We start from the raw sequence: 25,123 nt of genomic DNA, 5'->3' as shown, positions 1-25,123 counted from the left end.
TCTCCAGTTTTTTAAATATATATTTTTTTTTATTCCGAAGAAGCCGGTAGGTCTTCTGCTCTCGTCCTCTTTCTCTCCTAAGTCGGCGTCTTCCGCTGTTTGGTTTGGTGGAGAGTCCGCGAGAGGTATGGCGTCTCGTATAAAAGGCGGCCGACGTTCTGTTGTCTCTCGCAGAACGTTTCCAGAAAGCTTGTTGCTTCAGCTCATTCCCAGGATAGCAGCTGTCAAGTTCTCGGGTGAGTAGAACGGGACCCCGGCTTAAGTTGCCTTAATGTAACGCGTATGAACGTGAAGTATAGTTTCGGACTAGTATAGTCGTGGTATAGTTTCGGACTAGTATAGTCGTGGTATAGTTTCGGACTAGTATAGTCATAATCATACAGAGGTCGCGAACCCGAATTTTCACCGACTGATTGATCGTTACTAAACTTAAGCCGACTGATTACGCAGTTTATGAGGAGCGCAAGTTCGTCTGCAAGTTCGTCACAGGGGCCGTGAGGACCTCAGAACGCCAAGCTCTTATTGGCTGATTGAAAACAAAATAGTGGGTAGAACCCAAGGCAATCTAGCCTTGAGGTCTACCCACTATCCTTCCAATCAAAACCAATCAGAATTCGGCGTTGTTCTGACGTCACCGCGACCCCTGCGCAAGAAGCAGACGACTTGCTCTCCGAGTTTAGGAAACGCAGGGCGTGGTTTATTATGCTCCCGCCTCTTGCTTCGTGATTGGCTCTTGGACGTTCTTATCGGCCAATACCGTGGTCTTATTGGCTGCTGAGCGACAATAAGACGCTCTGGATTCGCCACACCTACGATAAAATACCGGGACAATTTCTGAAGGGGGAAAAAAAATAGCTGTCTCACTTCAAAAGTTTTACGGCAGAAATTACGTTTTTCACTCCTTACACCTTCATAGGCTAGTTCTCTCGTGCTCAACTAAGTTACATACAAAGTTAGTGACCCCATGCCCCGATGTTAAATTTGCTGTCCACGGTGTGTTGAACAAGCGAGCAAAAACGTTCCAAATGTTTCAGTGGAGAAGCACATAGGAACCGATAAGATGACTGGGCTAAACTCTAAGCACGCCTTAAGGGGATTGGTAGCCGAGTGGGCTAGCACACACCAACTCGGAGCACGTAAAGCGAAATCTCGTGCTGGAGAAGCCAGAAATCCTGGGTTCAATCTCCACCCCTGCCCGTCTCGATCTGGATGAGCATCGTACCGGCGTGCGGTCGTGTATCACTATTGCGTGAGGACGTTAAAGACCCTGCAGGTTAGCTGTCGTACTGCACTGGCAAAATTGCGCATCTACAGCTGAGAGACAAGTCGCTCGTTTAAGGCAGACTAACTTTGAGGCTGTGTGAACATACCCACAACACATCTATTTTTCTAAGCACGCCATTCATGCTGACAAATAATGCGATGACAGGCGGCTATTTATATACAGGGTTTTTCACGAAAGGTGGACAAATTCGATATTGCAAAAACTACACGTCGCAAAAAAAAGAAAAGAAAAAAAAAAAGGCTTGTGTCATTTTGGTCTTGGGCCAGGGGCCTATTTAAGAAAACTGTTGAAGTCCTGGATAATTAGACTTAATTTCTTTTGCGTAATTAAATCTTTTAATATTGTGTTTAAGGGTATGATTTCAATTAGAAAATTGCTGAGAATCATCGACAAAACACTAAATCAACAAATTGCAGAACAATAGAAGGCATGCTAAGCATTTTATGACTTTCTAAAAAACCGTATAAATTCGACGGGTTTTTAGGTTTCGGTTTGGAATCGGAGCGCATCTCGGCACCGACGGCACCGCGCCCCGTGGAGAAATAGTGCATTTAGCCTCTGCTGCGTTGCGCGAGGACAGCGCAGCAGATGTTGGTTGCACTGTTTCTCCACGGTGCGCGTCCAGTGAAGTACCTATTTCACTGAACGCGCCCTATTTTACCTATTAAACCTAATAGGTAATTTTAAATTTTACCTATTAAACAGTTAATAGGTAAAATAAAAGTAACAGTTCGATGGAAAGACAAGAAACAAACAACGGCCGGAATAAAGACGACGCACTATATCAGGGGAGAATCGTGGCCTTTCTCGGTATTGAGTTTCTTATTCATTGTCTCTTCAAGCTTTTTTTTTTTAAATTTTTTTTTCTTGGGAGGTTTTGTTTTACATATAAAGATAATTGATGCCAAACATAAATTATACCATAGTAAAATTTAGTGTTGGTTGATAAAGCGCGTCCAGTGAAATATATGCAAGGCACACAGAAATAGGTGCGATGAGTTCCGCGCTACGTCTGAGAAGCAGATATGACTTTGCTGAGCCAGATGTTTGCGTTTTCCAAAGTCACTCGCCACAGTTAATCAGGCTACTGCTTTCTCAATAAACAAAGGAGGTGTCAGCCTCTTAGCGGTATTCTAGTCGTTCAGTGGTTAACGGTTTAGAGCAATCGATTTTCTGCTAGAAAGAACTGTTTAGTCAGAAGAGATTTGCTTCCTTCTTCTTTTCTTTGTTATGATATTAGGTATATATCTCACGGAATGGCTATTTTCCCGTTGCAAGATCCAGTCACACAGAAAACTTAGCATTGCACCACACGGTGCAGAAAAGATACCTCCCCTCCTTTTTTTCCCCCTCAGAAGGTTATAGCAAACTTAACAGTGTGCCACTTTGTAAATTGAAGTCTAGTGAAGTTGTGTCCCAAGTTCTGCTAGAGGCTTCGCCGGAGATCGCATTCCACATGTACTCGCCTATCTAAACTTTCAAGTTCACACCTTTTGTATGAGGTATATCGCCCATAAAAAAAGGTAGTGGAAGTGTAGCAATATTGTTCACAACTTTAACAATCCCGCTTGTCTACTGACCTCTTTATCTGCAGAAAAAAAAGTGCTGCAAAAAAAAAATTGCATTGAAAGAAAACGAAACGCTGGACAACGATGTACATTACGGAACTTTTGACGTTGGACTGCCGACGATTTAAATTTTTTGCTGGCATTATACTCGACTTGGTGCTGACGTAGTCCTCGGTGCTTGATAGGTTACAAGGTATACTCCGTGTAGTTAGATACCTGCGAACTATGGTGTGATATTGCACTTGACCTGGTTTGGAGAATTAGAGGTTCATCCGGTCTTAAATCACAAGTGCAATTTCGACATACTGTCTGACTAAAACAAATCATTGTACACCATACGCCCTTTTAGGAGTGATTTGCTTTTCGCGTGCCAAAAATAACACCTCTATGTCTCTCTTATTCTTCTCAGAGAATTTTTCAGACGCGCATTTCCGGAGCACCATGAAAACCACCATCTTTTTGGGTGCGTATAAACACGAATGCGAAACTCAACCACTCACATCAATGGTTTTTACATTGTTCTATGAGATATGACAGAGTGAGTCAGCGTGCTCTCCGATTCCCAAGCGGTTCCTGTCACATCCGAACTTTGTGACTGACCATGCTGCTTTCCCTCCTTTACTCTAAAGTGTCAGACAACAGCGGCACAGTGGCCTCACGCTGCAGGTCTCATACAAAAATCCCAAATATGTATATATAAATAAAGATTAAATAATGACGTCATACCCTTACAAAAATTATCAATAAGTTTCTATTGAGTTCCTTAAGTATTCTATAAAATACATTAGAAACTCAATTGAAACTCATTTATCTATTTTTTGCAAGGGTATATGGCCATATATACTGTATAATGGGCTATATATGACCTTAGTTGGCCAGTTCTTGATAGGGTTACATATGACATTTATATACAAAGTCTGGCGCCATTCCATATCTGGGACGTCAGGTTATAAGTATCGCGACAGGTTATTAGTCTGTCCCGTTAATATTTACTATCAATCGGTCCACGCGTGTTCCTTGTGGTCCCTTTGATAGGACACTAATTGTCCGGCCTCAAATGATGCGAGCTGTTCTCATCCAATCTCGAACTAGCCGCCCTACTTCGCCACTGTACTCGAGGAATACAACTACTAGCAGACTATTAGCGGCTTTATGTGCAAACAAATTATTAATAGCGACAAAATGCAGCTGTAGAACTGGTGTCTTGAAACCCTTACGTTTTTTCTTTTTATTTTATTTAATCTTTATTTTAGCTCTCGTCGGCGTCGCAGCAGCTGCACCCTCTATGACGCGGGTAAGCAATGGTCCTCTAAATAAATACAAAATACTCGCTAAAAAACTTGACTTTCAATGTCCTTGTTCACCGCAAGCCTGGTGTCGCGCTTCCCCAACACCCCCTAAAAAACTGTAATGTCAAATTAAAAAAAAAAAAAAAACATCTATTAAATGTTAACGCGCAGGACGGTTTGAACACGAGTGCCGTGTGAGCATTTGGCTTGGACTTATAGGGTTTATCTGATTTAACACGAGTCACAATCGAACGCTGTCAGATCACTCGTGTCCGACCTGCGCCCTGCGTTGTCCAGGGGGCAAGCTACAAGAAAATTCAGCGCTATGGCATTTCGACCCAGACGCTGCTGGCTTGCTACGACTTGGAGTTCCATTGATGCATGACCATGGTGCCTGGAGCGCGTCCTCGATTGGGGTGTTTAGCGTCCTATCCCTCCCATACATCGAAGGTGGTCTCGAAGAACGGCGTCACGGAAACCGGTGTGTCACGTCGTCGGGTGTCGCGATCCTAGCGTTTGGCGCTAGAAGTCCTGGCTCGAAGCACGGCGAACGCGAGTATCGCTGTCGTCGCGGAGTCTCAACTCCTAGATGCATAAGATTCTGTGTAATATGTCTAGCTGGAGAGCGCCCTGCAGCAGAACAGGCGTCTGGCGCACCCATCGCCGGTGCTGTGACACCGCCAGGATCGCTGCCGGAGACAGTGGGACACTTGTATGACGTCATCAGAGACAGTGTGACATTTGTATGACGTCACTAAGTGGGCGGAAATCAAGATACCACTTTATTTTGGACGCGGTAAACACACCAGTCGAAGACGGGTCAGAGGCAAGTACCATACGCGTGGTTTCTCTAACTGTGTTTGACTCGCGGTTGCAGCCGAGGCGGGCCGCGTACGAGCTCCCCGACGGCGTAGAGTTCGTCGTGGGTGGCGTTCAGACGAGCTTCCAGTGCCGACGCAGCGGCTACTTCGCCGACGTCGACAACAACTGCCAAGTCTTCCACATCTGCAACGAGGTCTTCAAGGACGACGGCAGCTTGGAGCTGCAGCAATACAGTTTCTTCTGCGGCAACCAGACCGTGTTCAACCAGCTGAGCTTGACGTGCTCCTTCCCGGAAGAGTCCGTGCCGTGCAGAAATGCGCCGGACTTCTTCTACATCAACGACAACCTGGGACGCGAGGACACGCTGCTGCACAGCGACGACGACCTGCAGCGAGCCGCGCCGCTCATTCCCGGCTTCCAGCAGACGTCCTACACTGCGGCATCTAACCGCGTCGAAGTCAAGGACACGCACGCCCACCGGGGTCTGGAGAACTAAGTTCTGGTCATTGGAGAGAGCGCCGTATCACTCTAGTCGCTGACAGGATGAGAACCGTGGGGAGTCTCTTTTGAATGCCGGTCCTCCAGCACGCGCTCGTTGCCTTTCGACGTAACTATGGCTGCGCGTGAACGCTCGACGCTCACGAGACGAAGAAGGGTTCTAGAAGGCAGGAAGCTTGCGCTGGTGGAGGTACAACAAATAAGGCCCTTTTTATCGTTCTAACCCTGTCGGTGACTAAAAAACATCTGTTCGTTGAGAACGCAAGCGGTAGCTGCGCTTCGCAATGGTGTCCGATGTACCACATGGCACTCCCTGATCCGAAGAGCTGGAAGTTCTGTGTTTTCTTTGGCGACACCTGACATCGGGGTAAAAACTAGGAGCCGCGCTTATGTCGGAGACTTTCTCCCGTGTTTACTTACCCGTTCTTTTACCCTAGTCTCGGGTATCATCGAGGGAATGACCAGGAGATGCCTTTCCGATAATTGGCCGTTGCGCAGCATGGTGGGCGTGCGCGACGAGTCCAACTATATACGTCGTAGGGGGACCTCACAAAAATGACTTCAACTTGGTTAGTGGGACTCGCCAGGTGGCTTCGTGGCGCTAGGATATCCACGAGGACTAAAAATTTTTGTTTCATTTGGAGCGACCTTTGACCTGATTAAAATTCAATGCGCAATAGTTCGATGTTCTACTGGGCTCTTTCGAACATTGAGAATGCGCGCCTTGCGATTCATAGCAAACAACGGGAACGTGCATCGAATATACAATGCAACGACGCTTTCAATGACGGAAGCTGAAGTCAAGTACACCGACACACCTTATATATACAAAAAAGAAAGGGTGGCAGTGTAGCCTTTCACGGCATTTTCGAAAATTAGAGTGCTGCAAGTAAATTAACTGCTGCATTCAAGGGGCGGGGAGATTAATTATGATAAAAAACAATCGATTCAAGACTTTTTAAGTCATAATACAGAAAAAAAAACAGCAACAACAACAACAACAGAAGGCAGCTTTAGAACAAAAGGACAACCCGGGTTTACTCTTGACAGGAGCCTGGGTAAAAGAGGATTTTCGCTAAACTTTATTCATGTCCTTGGACATATCACTGTTTAACAATATTTTTTTTGGTCCTCTTCTAACCTCACTTTGACCCTGGGTATCACAAAGCTTCAACTTATTTCTCGAAGGTGTCTAGGCAGGAATATGTTGATAAAGCTACACCAAACAAATGCACAAAGTCTCCCTTCTCCGTTTTCTAACATTTTAGAAAATCGTTCGAATGCGACGTAGAAGGTCGAGAAACTTCTTCGAAAGTCCTTTTGTCATCTGCTAGTGATATGAAGACTGAACGTCGTGGTGGCGCTTCCTACTCGGCGGGAGGTAGTAAGGGGGGCGGGGGGGGGGGGGGGGGCGGGGTTCACTGGGGGGGGGGGGAGAGGCAGGGAAAGGGAAGTATGGTGACCGAGTGTGTGAGTGTGTTACGGTGTTCTGCAGATCCAAGCACGTGGGGCGAAAGTTTGCGCCGCTGCAGAACCCGAACCATACATGTGGTAGGTGTCGATTTTCATGCTTGTTGTCATTCACAGCTGCAGGATGAACCTGGGAAAGGCTCATGGTGGTTCATTCGTAATAAATGTACTTACTTGTTTGCATGTTATCTCTGTGCGCTTTTTGATTCATTCCCTCCCCCCCCCCCCAGCTAAAAAAACAAACAAAAACAGTGAAAATAAATTGAATTTGAATTCAGGCCTGAACTACAAGACTGTGTTTGGACCTGCTCTTTCTTACACTCACATGTAGGAATACTATACCAGTCCAGGTCTCCAGATGTACTCCCTCGCTTGATTACTTGTGCAGCCGAACCGAAAATTTGAAAAAGAAAGCGAAGAAACTAGAAAAAGAAAATTTCATAGTGTTAGGTAGACAGCAAATATGCGAAAAATCAGCTATCGGAGCCCTGAAATCCGCCGGTCAACGCGATGATCTATAGTTTGTCATCCGGAACGGGTGAATCGTGTTTTTCGGTCTGCAAATATAAACTCCGCATCGCCGAAAGCAGCTCAGAGTCTATTAGAATGTAGCGCTAGAGGCTGGAAAAAGGAGCCAAAGTTTCAAATTCAAAACATAAAGAGACCATTGAACGTTTTCTAGAATTCGTTGAATATACGCTGTTTAGACGTTATCAATAAAGTTCATAATGGACCATTCCACGCCAAACAAAATAATCCTAAAATCGACAACATAACGGATTCCTCTTAAACATTTGTACGCGTTTTTGGCACAATGAGAAAATGCTTTTCAGAATATACAGGGTGTTTGCTTTTTTAATTCGAACAGACTTATTTTTAAGAAATCTGCCAAAGGTACACTAATGCACTCTGCGCAGGTGAGTTATACCGCCAAGGGGACATAATGTAAAGGGATCGTCCTCACGATAAGTAGGAGTATTAACTAAAATTTATTAATTTTTTAGTTCGCGAAAATAAACCCACGATTCCGATTACAAAATTGATGAACGTCATCGAAAACTACTTAATCCGCCAATTTTAAAAAGACTGGACGCAGGCGGGAATAGCGGGGGTACGCCAAATTGATCACTCGTGCAACAGGCACAAGGCTAGCGGTACCAGAACGCGGAGGCCGCTAGCCTTGTACCTGCTGTACGAGGGGTAGCATCGGTGCACTCCTGCACTTCCCATGTGCGTCAAATCTTAAAAAAATGGACTGATTAAGTAGTTTTCGTTGGCACTCAGTAAGATTTTAATTGGAACCACAGCCTATTTTCGTCAATTAAAAAATTAATGAACACATTTCAGTTGATAATCCGAATTATCCTGAGGGTTAGCCCCTTACATTATGTCCCTCTGGCAGTATAACTCACCCGCACAGACTGCATATGCGTTAAAATCAAACACCCTGCATTTTCGCTATGAATGTTTTATAAATGACTTGCAATGACGTCACATGAGCGGTCACTGGGTTGGCCTCGCTGCTTAGCCCGCATCTTCCGCACCGTACATTCAGCATCACCGAATTTTTCGTTCTGCGCAAGAACACGAATGACGATCAGAAAAAAAGTGCGATGACGCCACGTGACAACCATGCATTCCTTCGTGTACACCTTGACTACGGCGAATAATATGTCCCAAGGAGTACGAGGCGCTATTCGTTGATTAAACATTCGAAACGAGACCATCGATACAACACTGCATCGCACGCTCAAAGTGTGCCGCTCCCTCTCTTGTATCTTCTGTTGCGTCCCTTCGTGACGAAAGAAACCGAGTAAAGAGTATTTAAGGAGAAGAACACTAGCCGAGGCACCCAGTGGAGGCACCCTCGGTTTACGCACGGAGAGAAGTAGCGGGGAGGCAATAGCTATAAGGAAAAAAGAACAAACACGATTCTGCAGTCGATCGACGGGAAGCGAATGTCGTAACCACGGGCCCCTCTCATTTCCGTTCAGCAGCGGACAGACGTTCTTTCTTCGGCCTGTTTGGGGAGCACCCTCACGTAGCAGCTCCCGTCCATACTCCGCTTCACCTTAGGATGACCCGCCGGAGACGCCACGAGCCATCCAAGCCAATCCAACACCGTGTAAGTATCACGTGACCTTCGATAGGGGCGCAGTGGTGTGAGGAGGCATATATAGTCACGTGACAGAGTATACAACTCGCGCTTTCTTCCCGTTCGAGCTCTTCGCGCCGCGGAAGTAGCGTAAGCTGTCGCGTATCGGCGTATCCAACCAGATTCACTGCTAACCTGTTGCGAGCTTTTTTTCCTGCCCAATTGCTGGACTGTTTTCTCTTCTGTTCGTTCTCTGCCGGATGGAGCTCATTTTTGGGTCGGTGTCGAAACCAGCGAAAAGAACGAGTTCAGGGAAACTGTTGTGGCGAGTGCTCGGAAAAGTTGTCGTAGACCGCTTTTTCCTTTCTGCTACGCTGCACTGGGGGAGCGGACCGAGCGTTGAGGGACAGCCGAAACGATCTGCCGCCCGATCTCCGTGTCGTACACCTTCAAGCGGTCCGTTTAATGTGCCCGAGTCAAATCCTGTCGTCACTCCTGAAAGAGAGAGGGTACACACATCTCTTTTTCAAGAGCGACTCCCCAATCCCCCCTCTTGTGTACAGACCCTACCGGTACAGACAGAGGTTCACCCAGCTCAGATTTATGGGTCAGCCTGTCTTCAAGATTCCAGCACACTGAACGAACAATCGCTCCGTGCCTCGTGTGACTGTCGTGGATCACAGTGTGTGCCTTAGTTTCGCATAATTTATTAAACGATATGTGAAAGGAACTCTCGGTATGATGCACACCAGGTTTATTATGTTGCAATATCCCCAAAAATTGTTAGTGTTACTATTATGGCAGGCTGCAGCTCAAAGTAAAAGCGATCCCTCTGAGTTTAAAGGCAGCGTAGGAAGCTAATGGATGCTCGAATTCTTAAGTGTTCTGAAAATGTACGACAAGAGTCATGATAAGGTATTCAATGCAGAAATCATAGTCACGCGACTATAATTCTTTTTCTACATTCTTACGATGGAAGCCACTCTCGCTTTATGTGAGGCATCTTCCGTATGGGGTACCGTGGAAGCATATCTGAGCAACTGTCGAAGTCACGTGACTCTGACAGTTGATCAGCTGGACGTCCATGGTTGGCGCCCAGCTGATCCTCGGCTTTATCAAAGTTGCGCAAGTTGGCAGAAGGGAAAAGGTTGGAGGAGCTCATTCCCTGAGCGTCCGCCTCCGTTTTGACTGTCAGCGTACGCGTAACTAAGCTCCAAGGTCTGCCTCAGGCCGAAACGTCGACCAACTTTACAAATAATATGTTTTAAAAACTTCGTCAACCGTCTCAGGTGCGTTTTCTTCCGTATAGACTTTTCGTCATCCTGCGCTACGCTTCTCTCTCTCTCTCTCTCTCTCTCTATATATATATATATATAGTTCATGTCTTAACGCACCAGCAACTGTTTTTCAAAAATAATCTTTTTTTTAAGAGAAGCTGTATGTGGCTAGGGTTCCATGCATTTTCGGTATCCGTGTGCAAAAACAAAAGTAAGAAATTGCATGTAAAAGCGCTCCATGGTATGGAAGTGCATATACGCCTCGTTACCTCGATATGCATTTTGATAAGGAAAGACGTCGAAACGTGTGATAATGGAGATACATCGAAGAACGATGGGCCTTCTCCCGCTCGAGTCGGGTGACGTCACTGCTTTACGTATATAAAAGCAGCAGCTCCCGAGCAGTGCACCCCATTGTGTTCTGCACTTGCTATGCGAAGGGTACGTACAGCTAGAACTCCCGAAGAGCTACGTGCCTATAACAGGCGCCATTGGTCATGTATAGATTTAACTTTAGCAAAAAATCTCACCGAAGTTGTAATGGATTCTATTAGTGTATATCATGGTGACCACAAAGTAATGATAACTATCGCTTCAAGATGATGTATATGTACGGTAAATAAACATTTGGTCAAGTGCTTTTGTGTGCCCCTTGGCGAATCATGTGTGATGGTACTCTACAGCTTCGCTGGCCAACTACCTTCACAGAGTTAAATGGCTGCACAATTTTTTTATGCTGTATACATTCCGGCTTTTGCTAATGTGGCGCTCCACGGGTGCGCTGGACAGCAGTGGAGTATTCAGGCGCAAACAAACTTTTCTTGACCGTCGTACCGGCGTGCGGTCGTGTATCAGTACTACGTATTGCACGTTAAGGACTCCAGGCTAGCGGTTGTACTACAGCGGCTAAATTGCTCATCTACAGCTGAGACAAAATTCGCCCGTTGTAGCAAACTAACCTCAGGCTGTATAAACATACACACAGAAACACCAACCTTCCTCATGGTGGGAAAGCCATTGAAGCTGGAGAGCGCTGTCGAGGTGTCAGTCTTCGATCGTTCCATCTTTATACCTAGCGGTAGTGTCCAGAAATGAAAGTCAAAAGTCACCCAGAGGGCTTGCGAAGATTGGAGGAAGAGGACCTCCCGGCTGCGTATAAACCCTTGCCTCAAGGGCGCCACCATCATGAATTGTCGTCACTTCCATTATGGGCGAAAACATTGTTTTGCCGTCGCCACGCTAATAGAAGACACTTAGGATATAAGCGTAACCGTCACACATTATCGTTTTGCCTCCCCCTTATTATTTTGCTAGTTACAGGTTGAAACGTTTTAGCATTTTTTCGTCGCCCATACCGGATACGCCTACTAGGTGGCTGAGGACGAGAGTACACAGAAAAGGTCTATACTTTTTTGCAGTGTTTTAAGCGAGCAGTGAAGTTATCGCCACTTATTCGACAAGGTCAAAGTGCAGTTCATAGCAGGGCCATGGTAACACCGGGTGTAGCACGATTGCCCCGCGTGCCGAATCCCTGTCGCAAAAGCCCCGCGTGATTCGCCTCACGTTTTAAAAATCCCGCGTTCACTTGCCCCGTCCCGTATTCCCAGCATGCCAAAGGCACCGTCCTCACTGTTCCCGTACCACCCTCTTCGCGCTTCAACCATCATTGTTCCATGTCTTAACTTAAGTAATCTTTTTAAAGCTATACAAATGAAATTGTAAGTATATGAACAACCAAATAAGGTTAACTTGAAGCGTCGTAAAAGTTAAAATGACGTACAAGTGTCCAATTGCATAAATCTGCATCACCAGCGATGCTCTCCGTTGTCATGGAGATATACTCAGACGCAGAATTATGCGGAGAGCAAATCGTCTGCTTCTTGCGGAGTTGCTGTGACGTCAGAATGAGGCCGGGTTATGAATGGCTTTGATTGAAAGGATAGTGGGTAGACGTCGATGCTAGAAGCTTTGAAATCTACCCACTATTTTTTTTTTCAATCAGCCAATAAAAGCTCGGCGTTCTGACATGATCGTAATCCCTGTGCAAGAAGCAGACGAACTGGAACTCCGCATATATACCTATATTCATTTTCACCCCAAGAACCGAGGTAGAAAAGTAGGGCCACTTTTTTGGGGCAGTCAACACATCAGTCGGAGACCTGTTCCAGCCACCGTGCCAATGGCGCCCGCTCTGCACTAAGCCCTAAAATGGCGACGCCTACAGGAAAATCGGAATAGGAGATGTCAATACTTGACGTGTTCTTTTTTTTTTTTTTATGAAGTGACCCCAGGATGAACAGCACAGTAGTTCAACGCATCGTGGCAAGGGTTATGCTTCGGTATGCCTTCGTCTGCAACCATCTGATTGCGACTAATACAAAGTTTACCGCCGAAACAGGAAAAACGAAACATTCAGAGTGATGAATGATCCTAACGTAACACCTGAGACTGTGGAGCGGAAAAAAAAACTTTTAGGTCGAAGACACGTACAGGCAACAACAGAAGAACCCAGGAGAACAACAGTAGGCGAGCAACAGTAGAAGCAGAAGAGTAGGAGAACCTTCTGCCGTTGTCTTTTTCTTCGACTTAAAAGGTTTTTTTTTCGCATTGCAGTCTTAGTTGTTACATCATTATTAATTATCATAAGCTCGCCACCACACTCATAGTAGAAAATCCCCAAAGAAATTACGTGCAAAAAAATGATGTTGTGCGCTTAGAGTCTACGCGTAGACTCCGCCGGCCTCCAGATGGTGTTATTACAAGCTATCACGGCGACGAGGACGTATAGGAGCGGAAGAAATAACCAGCCGCGCAATAACGAGGACGAACGAGGACGCAGGGGGTTGTGTCGGTACGCCGCGGCGGAAGCAGATACACAGCCAAACAACACTGGTAGGTCTGGGGGCAAAGGTGAGTAGGATGGAGGCGCGGGGCGTCAATTGGATTAGCCGTACGCTCGCCCGAGCGGGTGGACTGCCCCGAACCGTTTCACCTTAACGATGGACCGTAGAGGGCGCTACGAGCCATCGGAGGCAATCCGATGCTGTGTAAATGTCAGGTGACATCCCGGAGGGGCGCAGCAAGTGTGGGTCACCTGGTCACGTGATGCGTTCGCATCACCTGATTGGCTGGGGCGGTTCGTAGCGTCCGTTGCAGTCCATAGTAAGGCGGCACGGAGGAGTTTAGACCCAGAGCTCGGCTTCCGTCGGCAGCTTGTCTTTGGCTCAGGCTTCGGCCATCCGAACCTGGGGCACGTACGGTCGTCTGCCACCCCCCTCTTTCCAGCAGCGTGCTAAATGAAGTGCAAGCCAGCTCCGGCGTGCATCCAGCGAGCGCTGCTCCCAGATTCTGATTGGATTTAGGGGCGAGAAAGGAGATTGGAGGCCGAGGGAACGACGGCGGGGGACAGCTAGCTGGCCAGCAGCGCGCGTAAACTCTGCAGAGTCATGGCTCGACACTCCTTTCGCTCTCGTCCGGCTGGGGTTGGTGGGATAGGCAGAGGGGCGAAGGGGATATTTAGTTGCGCGCCACTCTTCTTCGCACTACATCCCTTCGCCCCTTCCCCCTTTCTTTCTCCCTCACACGCACCGTCTCTGGGGGCTATGGAGCGAGTGCCGTTGTGTTCGCCGCCTGTCACCACCACCAGCGACTGTTCACTCTGGCAGAGTTTTGGCAGAGTTATTTCTAGGGTTGGGGAACCCCCCTCCACGTTCGTCCAGAGTCTGTGAGTTCAGTCGAATCCACAAAACAGGCTCTCGGTGTAGCATCCCTTGTATGCGTTTCCATGACTGATTGCCCATAACACCGTTTATGCTGGGTTGCGCGTATGTGTGCAGTCATAAGTGAGGAAAGGAAGGCGGCTGGTTCCTAAGCCGATAGTGCGTTGAGCGTTCCTGCCGGTCCAATCCAAGGTCTGCTTTTCCTCACCTGATCCCGCTCGTTGCACGTGCGAGAGCGATCACGTGGCGGTACATGGACGTATGACTGTTCCAGTGAGCACGTAGCTTCCACCGCACTGTCAGCTTAGCGGGGAACGGAGTATGGGAGATCGTCGCGTTTTCGGCACGTCGGATTTATTTACGGGAAAGCCCGCGCTGCCGGGGCAGAAAACGCTGTCGAGCGCGACAAACGCGCCGCACAAAAGGTTTTAGAAAATGGCGCTTTTTGAACAAAGGACGAATCATCCCTCGTTTTCCGGAGGTCCTGCCGCGAGAGCGCGAAACAAAGGCCAGAAGTGTTCGGGTACACAACCCCGAGGGCTCCGATTATGCCCGCTTTGTTGTATGAAAATGCAATACGAGCCCTATTGGAAGCTGCGTGCTGTGCTGTTGAACTCGCCCAGACAGCTAGCTTCCACAACGTTAATTTTAGAACGACTGAGGATGGTTTTCTTGGAGCGATTGACAGGTAACGTTACCGACGAGATTGTAGTTTGAAACACGTGAAAAAGAGAGTTTGCGCGACAGAAAAAAAAAAAGGGAAAAACAAGGCATCCTACGTTTAATATTTTCCTTTCCCGGGCTGGTTTCAAATGAGCGGGCATTGTACTGACGTGCGGTCGTATAATCATTGCTGCCTGATTCGCGGTAAAGACCTCTTTTCAGCATTCACACTGTACTGGCTAAATTGACCATTCATAACGTTGCACTTGTATTGACGACACATCTGTGGAGAGGAATTAGGTTGCTTGTACATACATTCACAACACTCAGTAGCTTTTGCAGCCAGAAAGAATCTGAGATAATTTAATTAAGGTGTTACTTTCATCGTGTTGTATGTCATTGTGATGATGTGACTAACCGCCGAATTCAGAAACCTCACTCAAACTATACACTCAAGCTGAAGGGCCCCTCCACTTCCTCGAGGAAACTTGTGACGGCTTGAAGCTGAGCTAGTTGGTTCATGATTGTTAAAGTGTCAGCTGAACGCTCATTAAAATTATTTATTTATTTTATTTATTTATTTAACAATACTGCAGGCCAGTTCTCTGGCCCAAGCAGGAGGGGCAAAAAATGCAACATATGGGTGCACATGAAAAAATGACAAAAACAATAATACAAAAGAAGACAAGACCACTGCTGCGGAATGCATTATCGAATTAGGTACCGTTCTAATTCCTGAATGAAATTGGCTGACTGAATAATGGTTTCTGGTAGCAAGTTCCAGTCCGAAATAGTGCGTGGAAAAAAACTGTGCTTAAAGGCATTTGTTTTTGCGAAGATGGGCTGTAGTGCGTGATCCCTAGTGTGTCGTGTTTTTCTTGAAGTTAGTTGATTGAGATATGGGAGTGTATTTAGGCTTACTCTGGATGTCAGGATGTTGTAAAGAAATAGTTGATAGTCCAGCGGTGTGTCTGCCTTTTTCGTTCGTCTCTGTGTGTGTGTCCGTAAAACGTTCAGCTGGCACTTTAACAATTCCTCGAGGAAGGCGCGAGGGCCGGCGCTGGCCAATCGCGAGGACGGATCCGCCGTCGCGATTGGCTAGCGCCGGCCCTCGCGTCTTCCTCAAGGAAGTGGAGGGGCCCTTCAGTTTGAGTGCAAGTCGACCCATGGATCGGCTCGGAGGGCGAAGGAAGATGACGAAGAAGGGGAGAGATTTGTAGTGCGTGCACGGAGCGCGTGCAAACGACGGGCCGTGAGAACGTGCTGGGTCGGAACGACACCATCGACCGGGGCAATCGGCGGTTCGCTCCTACTGTCTGACTGGCAGCCTGTTCCAGCGAGGGCAGCGCATAGAAACCTACGCTGCCCGGCTTCCTACTGTGCGAGCACTTGGTGCGGTGACCCTTGGGTCATCGACGGAAGCCAACCGCTCCCGCTCCTGACTGCCTGCCACAACCGTGGGCCGACAACGACAGCTCCAGACACAAGACCCGCTGCTGCGCATGGTGATTCAAAGACATGGTGACTGTTGCGTTTTCCTTTTTTCCATTTTTTAACTAAGTTTTCTTTTTTTTCTTTCAGTATAAGCATATGAACTCTTTGATTTCTTTTGTAAATACATGTTTTAAGAGAAACGAAGGACATTGTATCTTGTCAATTATTAACCCCAAAGAACCTCGCAACAGTCATGTAACTTATTGTATGTCAGGGACAACTAAATTGATTGTGTATATTGAGGATGATAGAATCTCGCTTTCAGCTTGTACAAAACATTAGCATATACATGCTCTACTATGTGTTTATTAGGAAGGGAAGGGGAAGGTCTAGTGGAGTTTAGAACTACCTAATCCGAATCTGCAGATGATGAACCCGCGTGACATAAAAACCTAGGAAACAGAAACCGCGCGAAAATAAATTTCCAGCGGTTGGACGCCGTTTTGGTCTCAGAAGATGCAATGCGATGTTTACGGCGGGGACGATTTGGGTCGTTTCGGTACGCGGTACGTTTGGTACGTGAAATTAAAAGTATGGGAGGGTTTCAATACAAAACGCATGGCGTGGGTGAGTACCAAGCGTATTATTATCACTCTAAAGCTAATGTCATTGTGGCGTTAATCAGAACGCCGAGGAGCTCCAAGAAAGCAAGGATCGTTCAAATAATAAGCCACGCTCTGAATTTTTTAGGTTGCGAGTGACTATAGTGGCGGAACGTATCGTGCGAAGTCGTCTCACCGGTCTTGACGCACTCGGGTGTGAGGCAGATCTTGGCAGCGGACTCTGGAATGAGGAATGAAAGAGCACGGGTTCACTTTTTCAGTTCGATATTTCAAGGTTGCTTTACTGAAAACAAACTATTTTTGCGAAACTATGCTTGCTGTTAATAACCAGAAAATACAGTGCGCCAGCGACACGTTTTACAATATTAGCAGATAAACAAATCTACAAAATAACAGAAAAAAAATGCTGCTTTTGGCGGCCGAGTTGTGAGGCCGCGTAAGCAGATCGTTAAAATATCTTTCGCACAAGTGGAGACGCTTGGATCTTTTTCTCGCACAAGTGGAGACGCTTGGATATTTTCCTAAATATTATTAAAAAATGAAAGCCGTTTACAACTCCCCGTAACGCCGAATTAGAGCGCAGCTCTTGGGGAGGAGAAGGAGGGAAGGGTACTGAGGGGGGGTCATCTGGCCTCGGGGGGGGGGGGGCGGTCAAGTGACCTCGGGGGGTAACGTGACCTCGGGGCGTCACGTGACCTGGTGACCTCGGAACGTCACGTGACCTCGGGGGTTCACGTGACCTCGGGGTTGCATGCAACCCGGCGACTGCGGCGGGTTGCATGCAACGAGGGTTGCATGCAGCTGGAACTAAATGCAACGTGGGTTGCATGCAGCGCGTGATTACGTTGACGCCGGCAAGTTGCATGCAACGCGGGTTGCATGCAACATGAGATGCATGCAACGTGCGGTTACGCCGACGGCGACGCCGACGCCGCTCAAGCCGGAAACGGGCGCCTAAGAGCTGCACTCTAAAATAAAATTGGCGTACAAATTAGCAGCTAAGCAAAAAAAGTGGGTCTAATGAAAGGACGCAGGTTAGCCGGTGTTTCTACTGGAGCACTTTTGTCCACCCTCGCCTTTGTTAAACATGCTTCTTTTTAAGCCGAAGTCACAGTGCTCCTACCATCCTACAAAAGACAGTCTGCAAAGACGAGTCACCGCAATATCCGTGGTTCGAGAGCCGCGTGTCAAGTTTCTCCTTGAACTCAGTGCCGTGCGGCATTCGTAACACGGATCTCGCGTTGATTCGCGTTTGAGTCTGTATGCGTACTGTCTTTTGTATGATGTATATAAAGTGTGACTCCGGTCTTACATTGACACATTAAAATTTTACTGATTTTATTTGCATATTTTTTCGCAATTTTCCGAAGCTACCATAATAATTGGTTGGACGGGAACCTGAAGGGATGGGGAAGGTTATCTTAAGGCCAGGGCTCCAGGTCTATATAGCTTCGTGTGAATACCTGATCGGTTCAACCGATTGCCATCCGAGAATTGGTTCGCTGCCTAAATCGCACTTTGATAAGCCAACACCACATAGAATAATCGGAGACCGTGCAATAGTATTTCGACGACATCCCTAGAGCTCTGTGTGGATAAAGGTTCGATCATCCGTACCCGATCTACATCCGGAACATTTGTGTCCGTAATCGAACCGCATCCGCAAAATTCGGAGCCGCATCCGACCAGCAATCCGCGCATTAATTTTACATCATAAAATCAAGCATTAATACATAATAGAAAGCATCTGAAGGTGGTATCCTATACGGCCTGCAAGTCCCTCTGCTCCTCGCGCACCTCGTCCGTTTGTTTACCCCCCCCCCCCCCCCCCCCGTCCCTTACATCCACGTGCTTTTGTTTTCCCCCGACCTTAACCAATGACTGCGCGCGCATGGCTGCCTTCTTCGAGTGTTCCTTGCGTGTTCTCTATATTGCCGTTTGATTGGAGTGTCCCTCCTTGCGTTCCGCTGCGCCAAAGACGCCTTTTGGAACACTTTCCTGCTGTATAAGCCGTCCGTTTATACACGATGCAAAGAAGGAATCGTGTCAGAATACGGTGAAAACAATTTTATCGTACTCTGTTTTATCGTACATATATTATAAGCGATCATCCTTCTAGAGACGCTTCGCATCGCTGGGAAGATGATCGCAGTTATGGGATCGTCCTGGGAGTCCGTGACACTCTGTCTAGAAGATGCTCTCAAAATAAAATATATTTCATTTTGTTTTTCTTTTTGCTTTGTAACTTCTTTCAAGCAGACGCATATTTCTACGCATAAAAATTAACAAAAAAACATTCCGACATTTTATTTAGGTCAAACAATAAAATATTGAGAGAGGAAAGGCGGTCACTCACCGCAGCAAAGTACTCGTATATAACGCGCGAGTACACCACTGGAAAATCTCACAATATTCAATAATGGCGACACCTCCTTTCGGTTTCAGTTTTATACACGAACCCTCAACTGCATTCCCGGACCCACGTACTTACGACTTACCAAATGTCGGGAGAAGCAAACAAAATGCACACACACGCAACGTTTTACTTGTCGAAGTTGCTGTGTAGAAGAAACAGAATATCGTCAGAACGGGCGGATGCAGACTGGTTCGCCTCTCTTAAATTAAGACCCGGTAATGAGAAGTCTCTTTCCGCTGACGTATTTGATGCCGGGATGGAAGGCACGAACTGCGCCACAAAGAGTAAGGTACGGAAACTCCGGGCTGGTGCAAGTTTCCCTCTCACTCACGTATTCACTCTACACTCTGTGGTCGCGCACGTTTATGGGCAGCCTCGGCAAAAATGTAGATCCGGATCCGATCTGCATCCGCAGCCCTTGGCATCCTCATTCAAACCGCAATCCAACAAACCTGATACATTTTTATCCGTATCCGCCAGTTTACTGCGGATATCCGCAGATGATCCGCGGGTCATCCGCGGATATGCAGGACTGAAGCCATAACTGTGAGATCGAGCGACTAATCTCTATGTCTACTCACTGGATCGCGTTTGCCCGCTTCGCGAATGTGGCCACTGGCTGCCATCTTTTTGGTACAGGTATATTACCTCTAGCCACAGCATAGTAGTATGGTGGCGTAATTTACCGCCCGTTAGATAGGGTACAGCTGGTGCAGCCATTATCATTCATCCATGGCAGACAGCGTTGAGGCAGTTGTGGTTGCGGGCTGTCATAAAAATAGCCGTGGGGAATATTTCGTGCCTGATTGAAATTGTTCGACGAAACATATTGTTGAAACCCGGCGTGAACGGCAGCCCGGTCTTTGAGGACCCGGCGAAAGTTTCACGAAATCGCAGCAACGGGGAAAAGCAGCACCGCTCGCATAGAAAGCGGATTTGGGCGATGGCTGACACACAGCTGATTTCGCACGACACTGATGACGAACTGTCTGCGTTCTCTCAGTGAAGCGGAGGACGCTCTGGGCCTCTGGCTATGACCAGTATGATCAGGAGAAGACATCAATTCACTTCGTGTAAATGCATTTTATTTAGAACGTCGCATGCGAATATATGATACAAACATATATAAATCACTCACGGGCACATCGGTACGCAAGTTTGTGGAGAGACCCCAGTGAGTATATACACTCGCGAGAATTTCCTAAATGCACAAGACTTCACCACCACCGAAATCACAACACCACCTGTCAACAATGTCGAACCGCGGAGGGGCCCATTCCCGGTAGTTCTCGGTACGTCGTCTGCTTTCGATGCGAGCTGCACTGCTTTCCCCCGGTGCTGTGCTTTTGTAAAACTTTCGCCGGGTCCTCAAAGATGCGGGGCTACCCTTCACGCCGGATTTTAAAAATCTGCTTCGTCGAACAACTTCAATCAAGCACGAAATATCGCCCATGGTATACAGTGTACTAGACCCACAGCTATTTTTATGGCAGTCTGTCGCCACAGCGCTGTCCGCCATATTATTATGAAGTATAGAGAGGATATAAACTCAACCAAAAAGATGGCCGACCGTGGCCGCATTCCCGTCCATAGGCGGAGCTGGTCAAATGCGATCCAGCAAATAGACATAGAGATCAGTGGATCGAGCGCAAACCACAGGTTGGACCTGAGTGCTGCGACAGCTCTCAGGTTTGTCTCGCGTCCATTCAACTCGTTGAAGGAAGCTGGACCATTACGATGAGTTAAAGAAGGCTGTTCACAGACTTTGATTATTGCAGGCGGTGTTGGTCATGCGTTCTTTTATACTCGAGGATGTATCTAAAGAGGCCACCTACCGGTGATGGCCACTGGCGTCGTGCGTTGCGGTCGAAGGAAGGCCAGGTAGCCCAGAACGCAGCAGACGGCTCCCAAGAGCGTCACGAAGCCGAGGAAGGACAAGTCCCGCGCCCTCTGTCTCGTTCTGGACGAAGAGAGCTTGACTTGGCTCACCCGGTGTCCGCCGGGGCTGTGGCACGACTCGTCGCGGGATGGCTTCTTGCTGGACAGCGCCGCCAGCTCCCGACCGGACAGGATAGGCAGACTGACCACCGCATCCGCGCGGTTGTCCTGGTACTGGCCAATAAAATGGAAAGAGCATACGTGCCAAGTTTAGATGTGTCTGCTGCACTTCGGAGGGAACCTTGAGCCGCGCTCACTCTGCTAATGCATCATACCAAAAACAGTCTGCAGACACTGACTAAAGCCTACGTATGTATAAAGCACACATGTTTTGAACATGCGTGAGGCGTTTCCGCGGATAATTTTGTCAACATGTCAGCCATGAACTCCGTGTCTTTTGTATATGACGTACGGTCAGCGGGACTGCGGTTTTAACTAATTGGTGGTAATAGGGGGGGTATCTCCTGGGCGCCATATTTGTGGGCGATGTTTAGAGCGCATGCTCAGAGGTAATTTCGACGGTCCGGAATGCATGGTGCGGAAGAACTGTGGAAGCTCGCCGCCGGCACGCGCTCAGCAGCCGCGCACACCGTCAGTGAATACTTCCTCATGTGCGCTTTGCTTAGGGTGGTGGCATCTCGCCATTTTGTCACACACGTTTATTTTTATTTTTTGTTCAGAAGCGCGTAAAAGAGCGTGTCCCTGCACGCCCTTGTGGCGCTGACTGTGCTATGGCGACATTTTGTTTTCATCGATTTCTTTGTATCTTTCCCGTGAGCGCGTGCTGTCGGCATGTGGTACTACAAAGGGTGGCATCACCCTAAACAGAAGGACATTGAGGCACCCTGATACTTCCTATATCGGTAATGTCCTCACACTTATACTGCAGTTATACTTGATGTGTATGTTGCCTTCTGGTGTTTCAAAGAGTTTATGGTACTGAAGGGAGGTACCTCCCTGCTTAGGAGCGCGATGGGTTGTCCAACTTGCTCGACAAAATCATGGCCTCCGAGATTTTTCGCGCGCTCTGGTTGCGCCCCTAAGGCCGTTGCAATCGCCGGTAGAGATGGATGCTGCGGGGCGCTTGGTGGCATTCGCAACAAAATAAAGCGACACAACGAAATAACCGCGAATCCTCATCATCACCATTATCCTCGGTCTACGGAACTTAGGAGCAGAGCGAATTGTGCTTCCCGCCTCTGGCCGCAACACACAACCTTTGGAAAGGAAGAAGTTGCTCGTAATTTAAAAGTTCATATTTTCAAAGCGCGAAAGGAGTAGACCAAATGTTCTCGCACGTAAGTGAGGTTCAAAAAGCTGTCATCATGTATGACGGCAAAAATATTTCTTTGCCTCTCCCGCCGGGGCCCAGACAGTATCCGCCGGTGACAACTATCGATTCGCACTAAATATTCCACTGTGAACTATCATCCAGAGAAGCAGCGCAAAGACCGAACCAGCAAATAAATACTGCGAATCAAGAGAGATTGATTTACCTGTCTCTATTATGATTGCGAGAGCAGTGAAAATGCAGCGTTCATGCCGCGGGCTCACACTTGACAGCGTGCTTCAAGGCGATTCTGTTTCCGTCTCTGGTCTGGTTATAAGCGCCGCATGCGGAAATCTAGAGAACTGACTCGGCGCTTTTTCTGCTGGGTGACCGAGCGTTTGAACAGGCCGGAGCAGAGCGCAAGGAAAAATCTTGGAGGCCATGACAATATGAAAAGATAAAGTGTTTTGATTCTTAAGAATACGCAGATTATGACGACGTACTTCTGTTTTTTATCACGTTATCAGGCTCCTGTCCTTGCTCACGCGCCGAGAACGGGGTAAAGACGAAAGCTAATAACAAAAGAGACGGTTGATTTGTTCGGCTAATACGTAGTAGTTCTCAGCGCATTGTCAGCTTATGGGTGTACAGAGTTTGCTTTTCTCAGCAGAAGTTCACCCATAAAGTTGCAAAAAACAACATCCTTTCCGGGGCTATAATAGCGTACCGAACCAACCGTATGGACAACCGTAGCCTCGATTTTTGTCGTGCTCGTTGGAACCCTCAAAACATACTACTGACAAATGCGCTTTTCTTTTACTTCCCATTCCTGATGATGTCCACGACAAGGTGATCGATTTAGATGAAGCTGACACTGACGCCTTTAGAAGGATTTTGTCTGGTGTCTCTATTGGAACAATGCTCAGAATTTTCGGTGTTGACGACTTTGTGCACGCGATCAGAAGCTTGAACTGTGCGCTTTACAGATGCCACCAAAACTGCCCCCCCCCCCCCCCAAAAAAAAAAAAAAAAAAAATCAGTGATTAAGGGTTGGTTTACAAATACATCCATCGCAGCGCTAAAAGTAAAAGAGCACTATAGGATCTGCACTGAGGCAGCATTATTTTCAGCGCTGACTAATAGCGCTGAGGTAACGTTGTGGTGTATGCGTGATCAGGCCTTAAGGTCGACACCCATGTGCAGGTTTCCATATAATACATAATTGTACAACTGTCGCTTTAGCACTCTCAAAACAAAATCGGTTGTCGACGAGGCATTGTTGCATGACAGTGTTGGGTGTCCGTGGTCTCGGCGTCTTTGGTAGGATAGGGAGCGCCCGCTTCATTTTGGTGACACTGTACTCAGTTCCAGTGTAAGGCCCACCGTAGTCAACTTGTGATCCGATAGAGCCAATCAAGCAGCGGCAAACGTGAAACGTCATGGTTCTCGTCGTCTTTTTGTGTTTGTGATCACCGGCCAAACCAGTACCGCACATTAAATATTTCACAATTCTGCATTCTATTGCTTTAGCCGGTTCTAGCAGACGGACAAGAATGACAAGACGGAGACAGTTCAAACAACGGCCGTGTCTGGACTGTCTCCGGTAGGTGGCCGCGTCGTACCTGCGGCACAGGAGACGGGGTCCTCCGATACTCGAGCACGGTGCTGAGCGGGTTCTCGTGCACGGTGACCCGGAGTCCCGACTGCGACGCCTGGTACGTGAGGCCGTTGGGCAGGCGGTCACCGCTGGGCGACGTCCGGAAGCTGGCCGCCGCGGGCTCTTCCGGTGACGCCATTTCCGCCGTCAACACCTGGCCCTCCTCGAGTCTGAATATGGCATGCAGGGTGCTGCCTTGCTTTCCGCCGTTCACCAGGAGGCCGCCCGAGGGCTGTCCCGCTGACCGACGCCCAAGTCTTGAATCCTGGCGCGGAAAGAAAAGAAGGATTGCAGATGGGACGTTTATACATAGCTTACACTTAACGTCCTCACACCGCGCTTCAGTGTTCTGGTGGTCATTCTGATTTGTTATTGCCAAGAAAAACAATATTAGTGATTTGAAATTAAAGCTGCAGAGCGTACGGGACCCGCAGCAAGGCCACCACAATTGCCTCAGATCTGACGTCAATGCAAGCCGCTTGTTGCTCATCCTTTGCGTAGACCGTACGTGTTTTCTTTTTGTTTGTTTTTTTGTGTATGGACGTATGCTTATTTTTTTTATATTGACTTGTGATTATTCGGTTTCTGAAAACACGAGCTTAAGAAAGTATGAATAGCGAGTAAAGAAGGTAGTGCAATGGATGTGTCAAGCTAGAAGTGTGATAAACGGTTTGGCTTGTGTCCCATGATGTATAATGTAATCTTTCACTAAAAAAATAGCTTTTTTTTAAAAATTAAACAGACATCGGAGACCTTTGTTTGCATCTCTATAGTATCAAATGAATAAAGGTTGGCAGCGTGATCGTGCCTTATTTTTGCCTCTCCACTAATAACGCGACCAAACGCTATAGGAACATCATAACGTGCGAGTAAGACGCTTAATAAACTTGTATTAAACTGGGTTGGCGCAAAACTTTCTCCACTAAATTTAGCGGTGCAATGGTTATCTTAAGCTACGTTGGAGTTTCCCCGCTAAACTTAGCAGAAAGCGTTTTTCGACTAAGCTTGGCGGAGAATGTGCGACGTCACGTGGCGATGTCATCTTCGCACCTCTGCCACGTTTTGAATGGTGATGGAGAATGATGGCGTGTAGTCTGCG

The 25,123-nt window shown here is 47.5% G+C and overlaps 3 protein-coding genes across 3 annotated transcripts in view; 1 reads left to right on the top strand and 2 right to left on the bottom strand.

The window, feature by feature from the left end:
- Positions 1–16,958, bottom strand: part of LOC8031989 (neprilysin-1) — a 61,437-nt gene extending 44,479 nt beyond the window's left edge. The window contains exon 1 of the mRNA XM_029980359.3: positions 16,919–16,958. The gene's annotated coding sequence lies outside the window, so the exon portion shown is untranslated. The remainder of the gene's footprint in view (positions 1–16,918) is intronic.
- On the top strand, positions 3,247–5,460 carry LOC120840393. Its single transcript, XM_040210892.1, has 3 exons — positions 3,247–3,316; positions 4,107–4,147; positions 5,020–5,460. The coding sequence occupies exons 1-3, from the start codon at positions 3,295–3,297 to the stop codon at positions 5,458–5,460; spliced, it is 504 nt and encodes a 167-aa protein (XP_040066826.1). The 5' UTR covers positions 3,247–3,294.
- A 4,019-nt stretch (positions 16,959–20,977) lies between the features above and the next one.
- On the bottom strand, positions 20,978–24,284 carry LOC120836310. The gene is made up of 2 exons (XM_040210891.1): positions 23,990–24,284; positions 20,978–21,271 (listed from the first exon to the last, which is right to left on the bottom strand). The coding sequence occupies exons 1-2, from the start codon at positions 24,161–24,163 to the stop codon at positions 20,978–20,980; spliced, it is 468 nt and encodes a 155-aa protein (XP_040066825.1). The 5' UTR covers positions 24,164–24,284.
- Positions 24,285–25,123: the final 839 nt, after the last annotated feature.

This window comes from Ixodes scapularis, unplaced genomic scaffold (assembly GCF_016920785.2).
Source record: "Ixodes scapularis isolate PalLabHiFi unplaced genomic scaffold, ASM1692078v2 PGA_scaffold1__304_contigs__length_218370807, whole genome shotgun sequence".
NCBI lineage: Eukaryota > Metazoa > Arthropoda > Arachnida > Ixodida > Ixodidae > Ixodes > Ixodes scapularis.
Note: the sequence above shows the minus strand (reverse complement) of the source record. Positions and strands in the feature narration are given on the sequence as shown.

Coding starts and splice junctions, on each gene's coding strand:
- LOC120840393 (XM_040210892.1), top strand. CDS start 3,295: ATGAAAACCACCATCTTTTTGG. Junction 3,317..4,106: donor GAAAACCACCATCTTTTTGG/GTGCGTATAAAC, acceptor TCTTTATTTTAG/CTCTCGTCGGCGTCGCAGCA. Junction 4,148..5,019: donor CTGCACCCTCTATGACGCGG/GTAAGCAATGGT, acceptor TCGCGGTTGCAG/CCGAGGCGGGCCGCGTACGA.
- LOC120836310 (XM_040210891.1), bottom strand. CDS start 24,163: ATGGCGTCACCGGAAGAGCCCGCGGCGGCCAGCTTCCGGACGTCGCCC. Junction 21,272..23,989: donor CCCCGTCTCCTGTGCCGCAG/GTACGACGCGGC, acceptor TTTATTGGCCAG/TACCAGGACAACCGCGCGGA.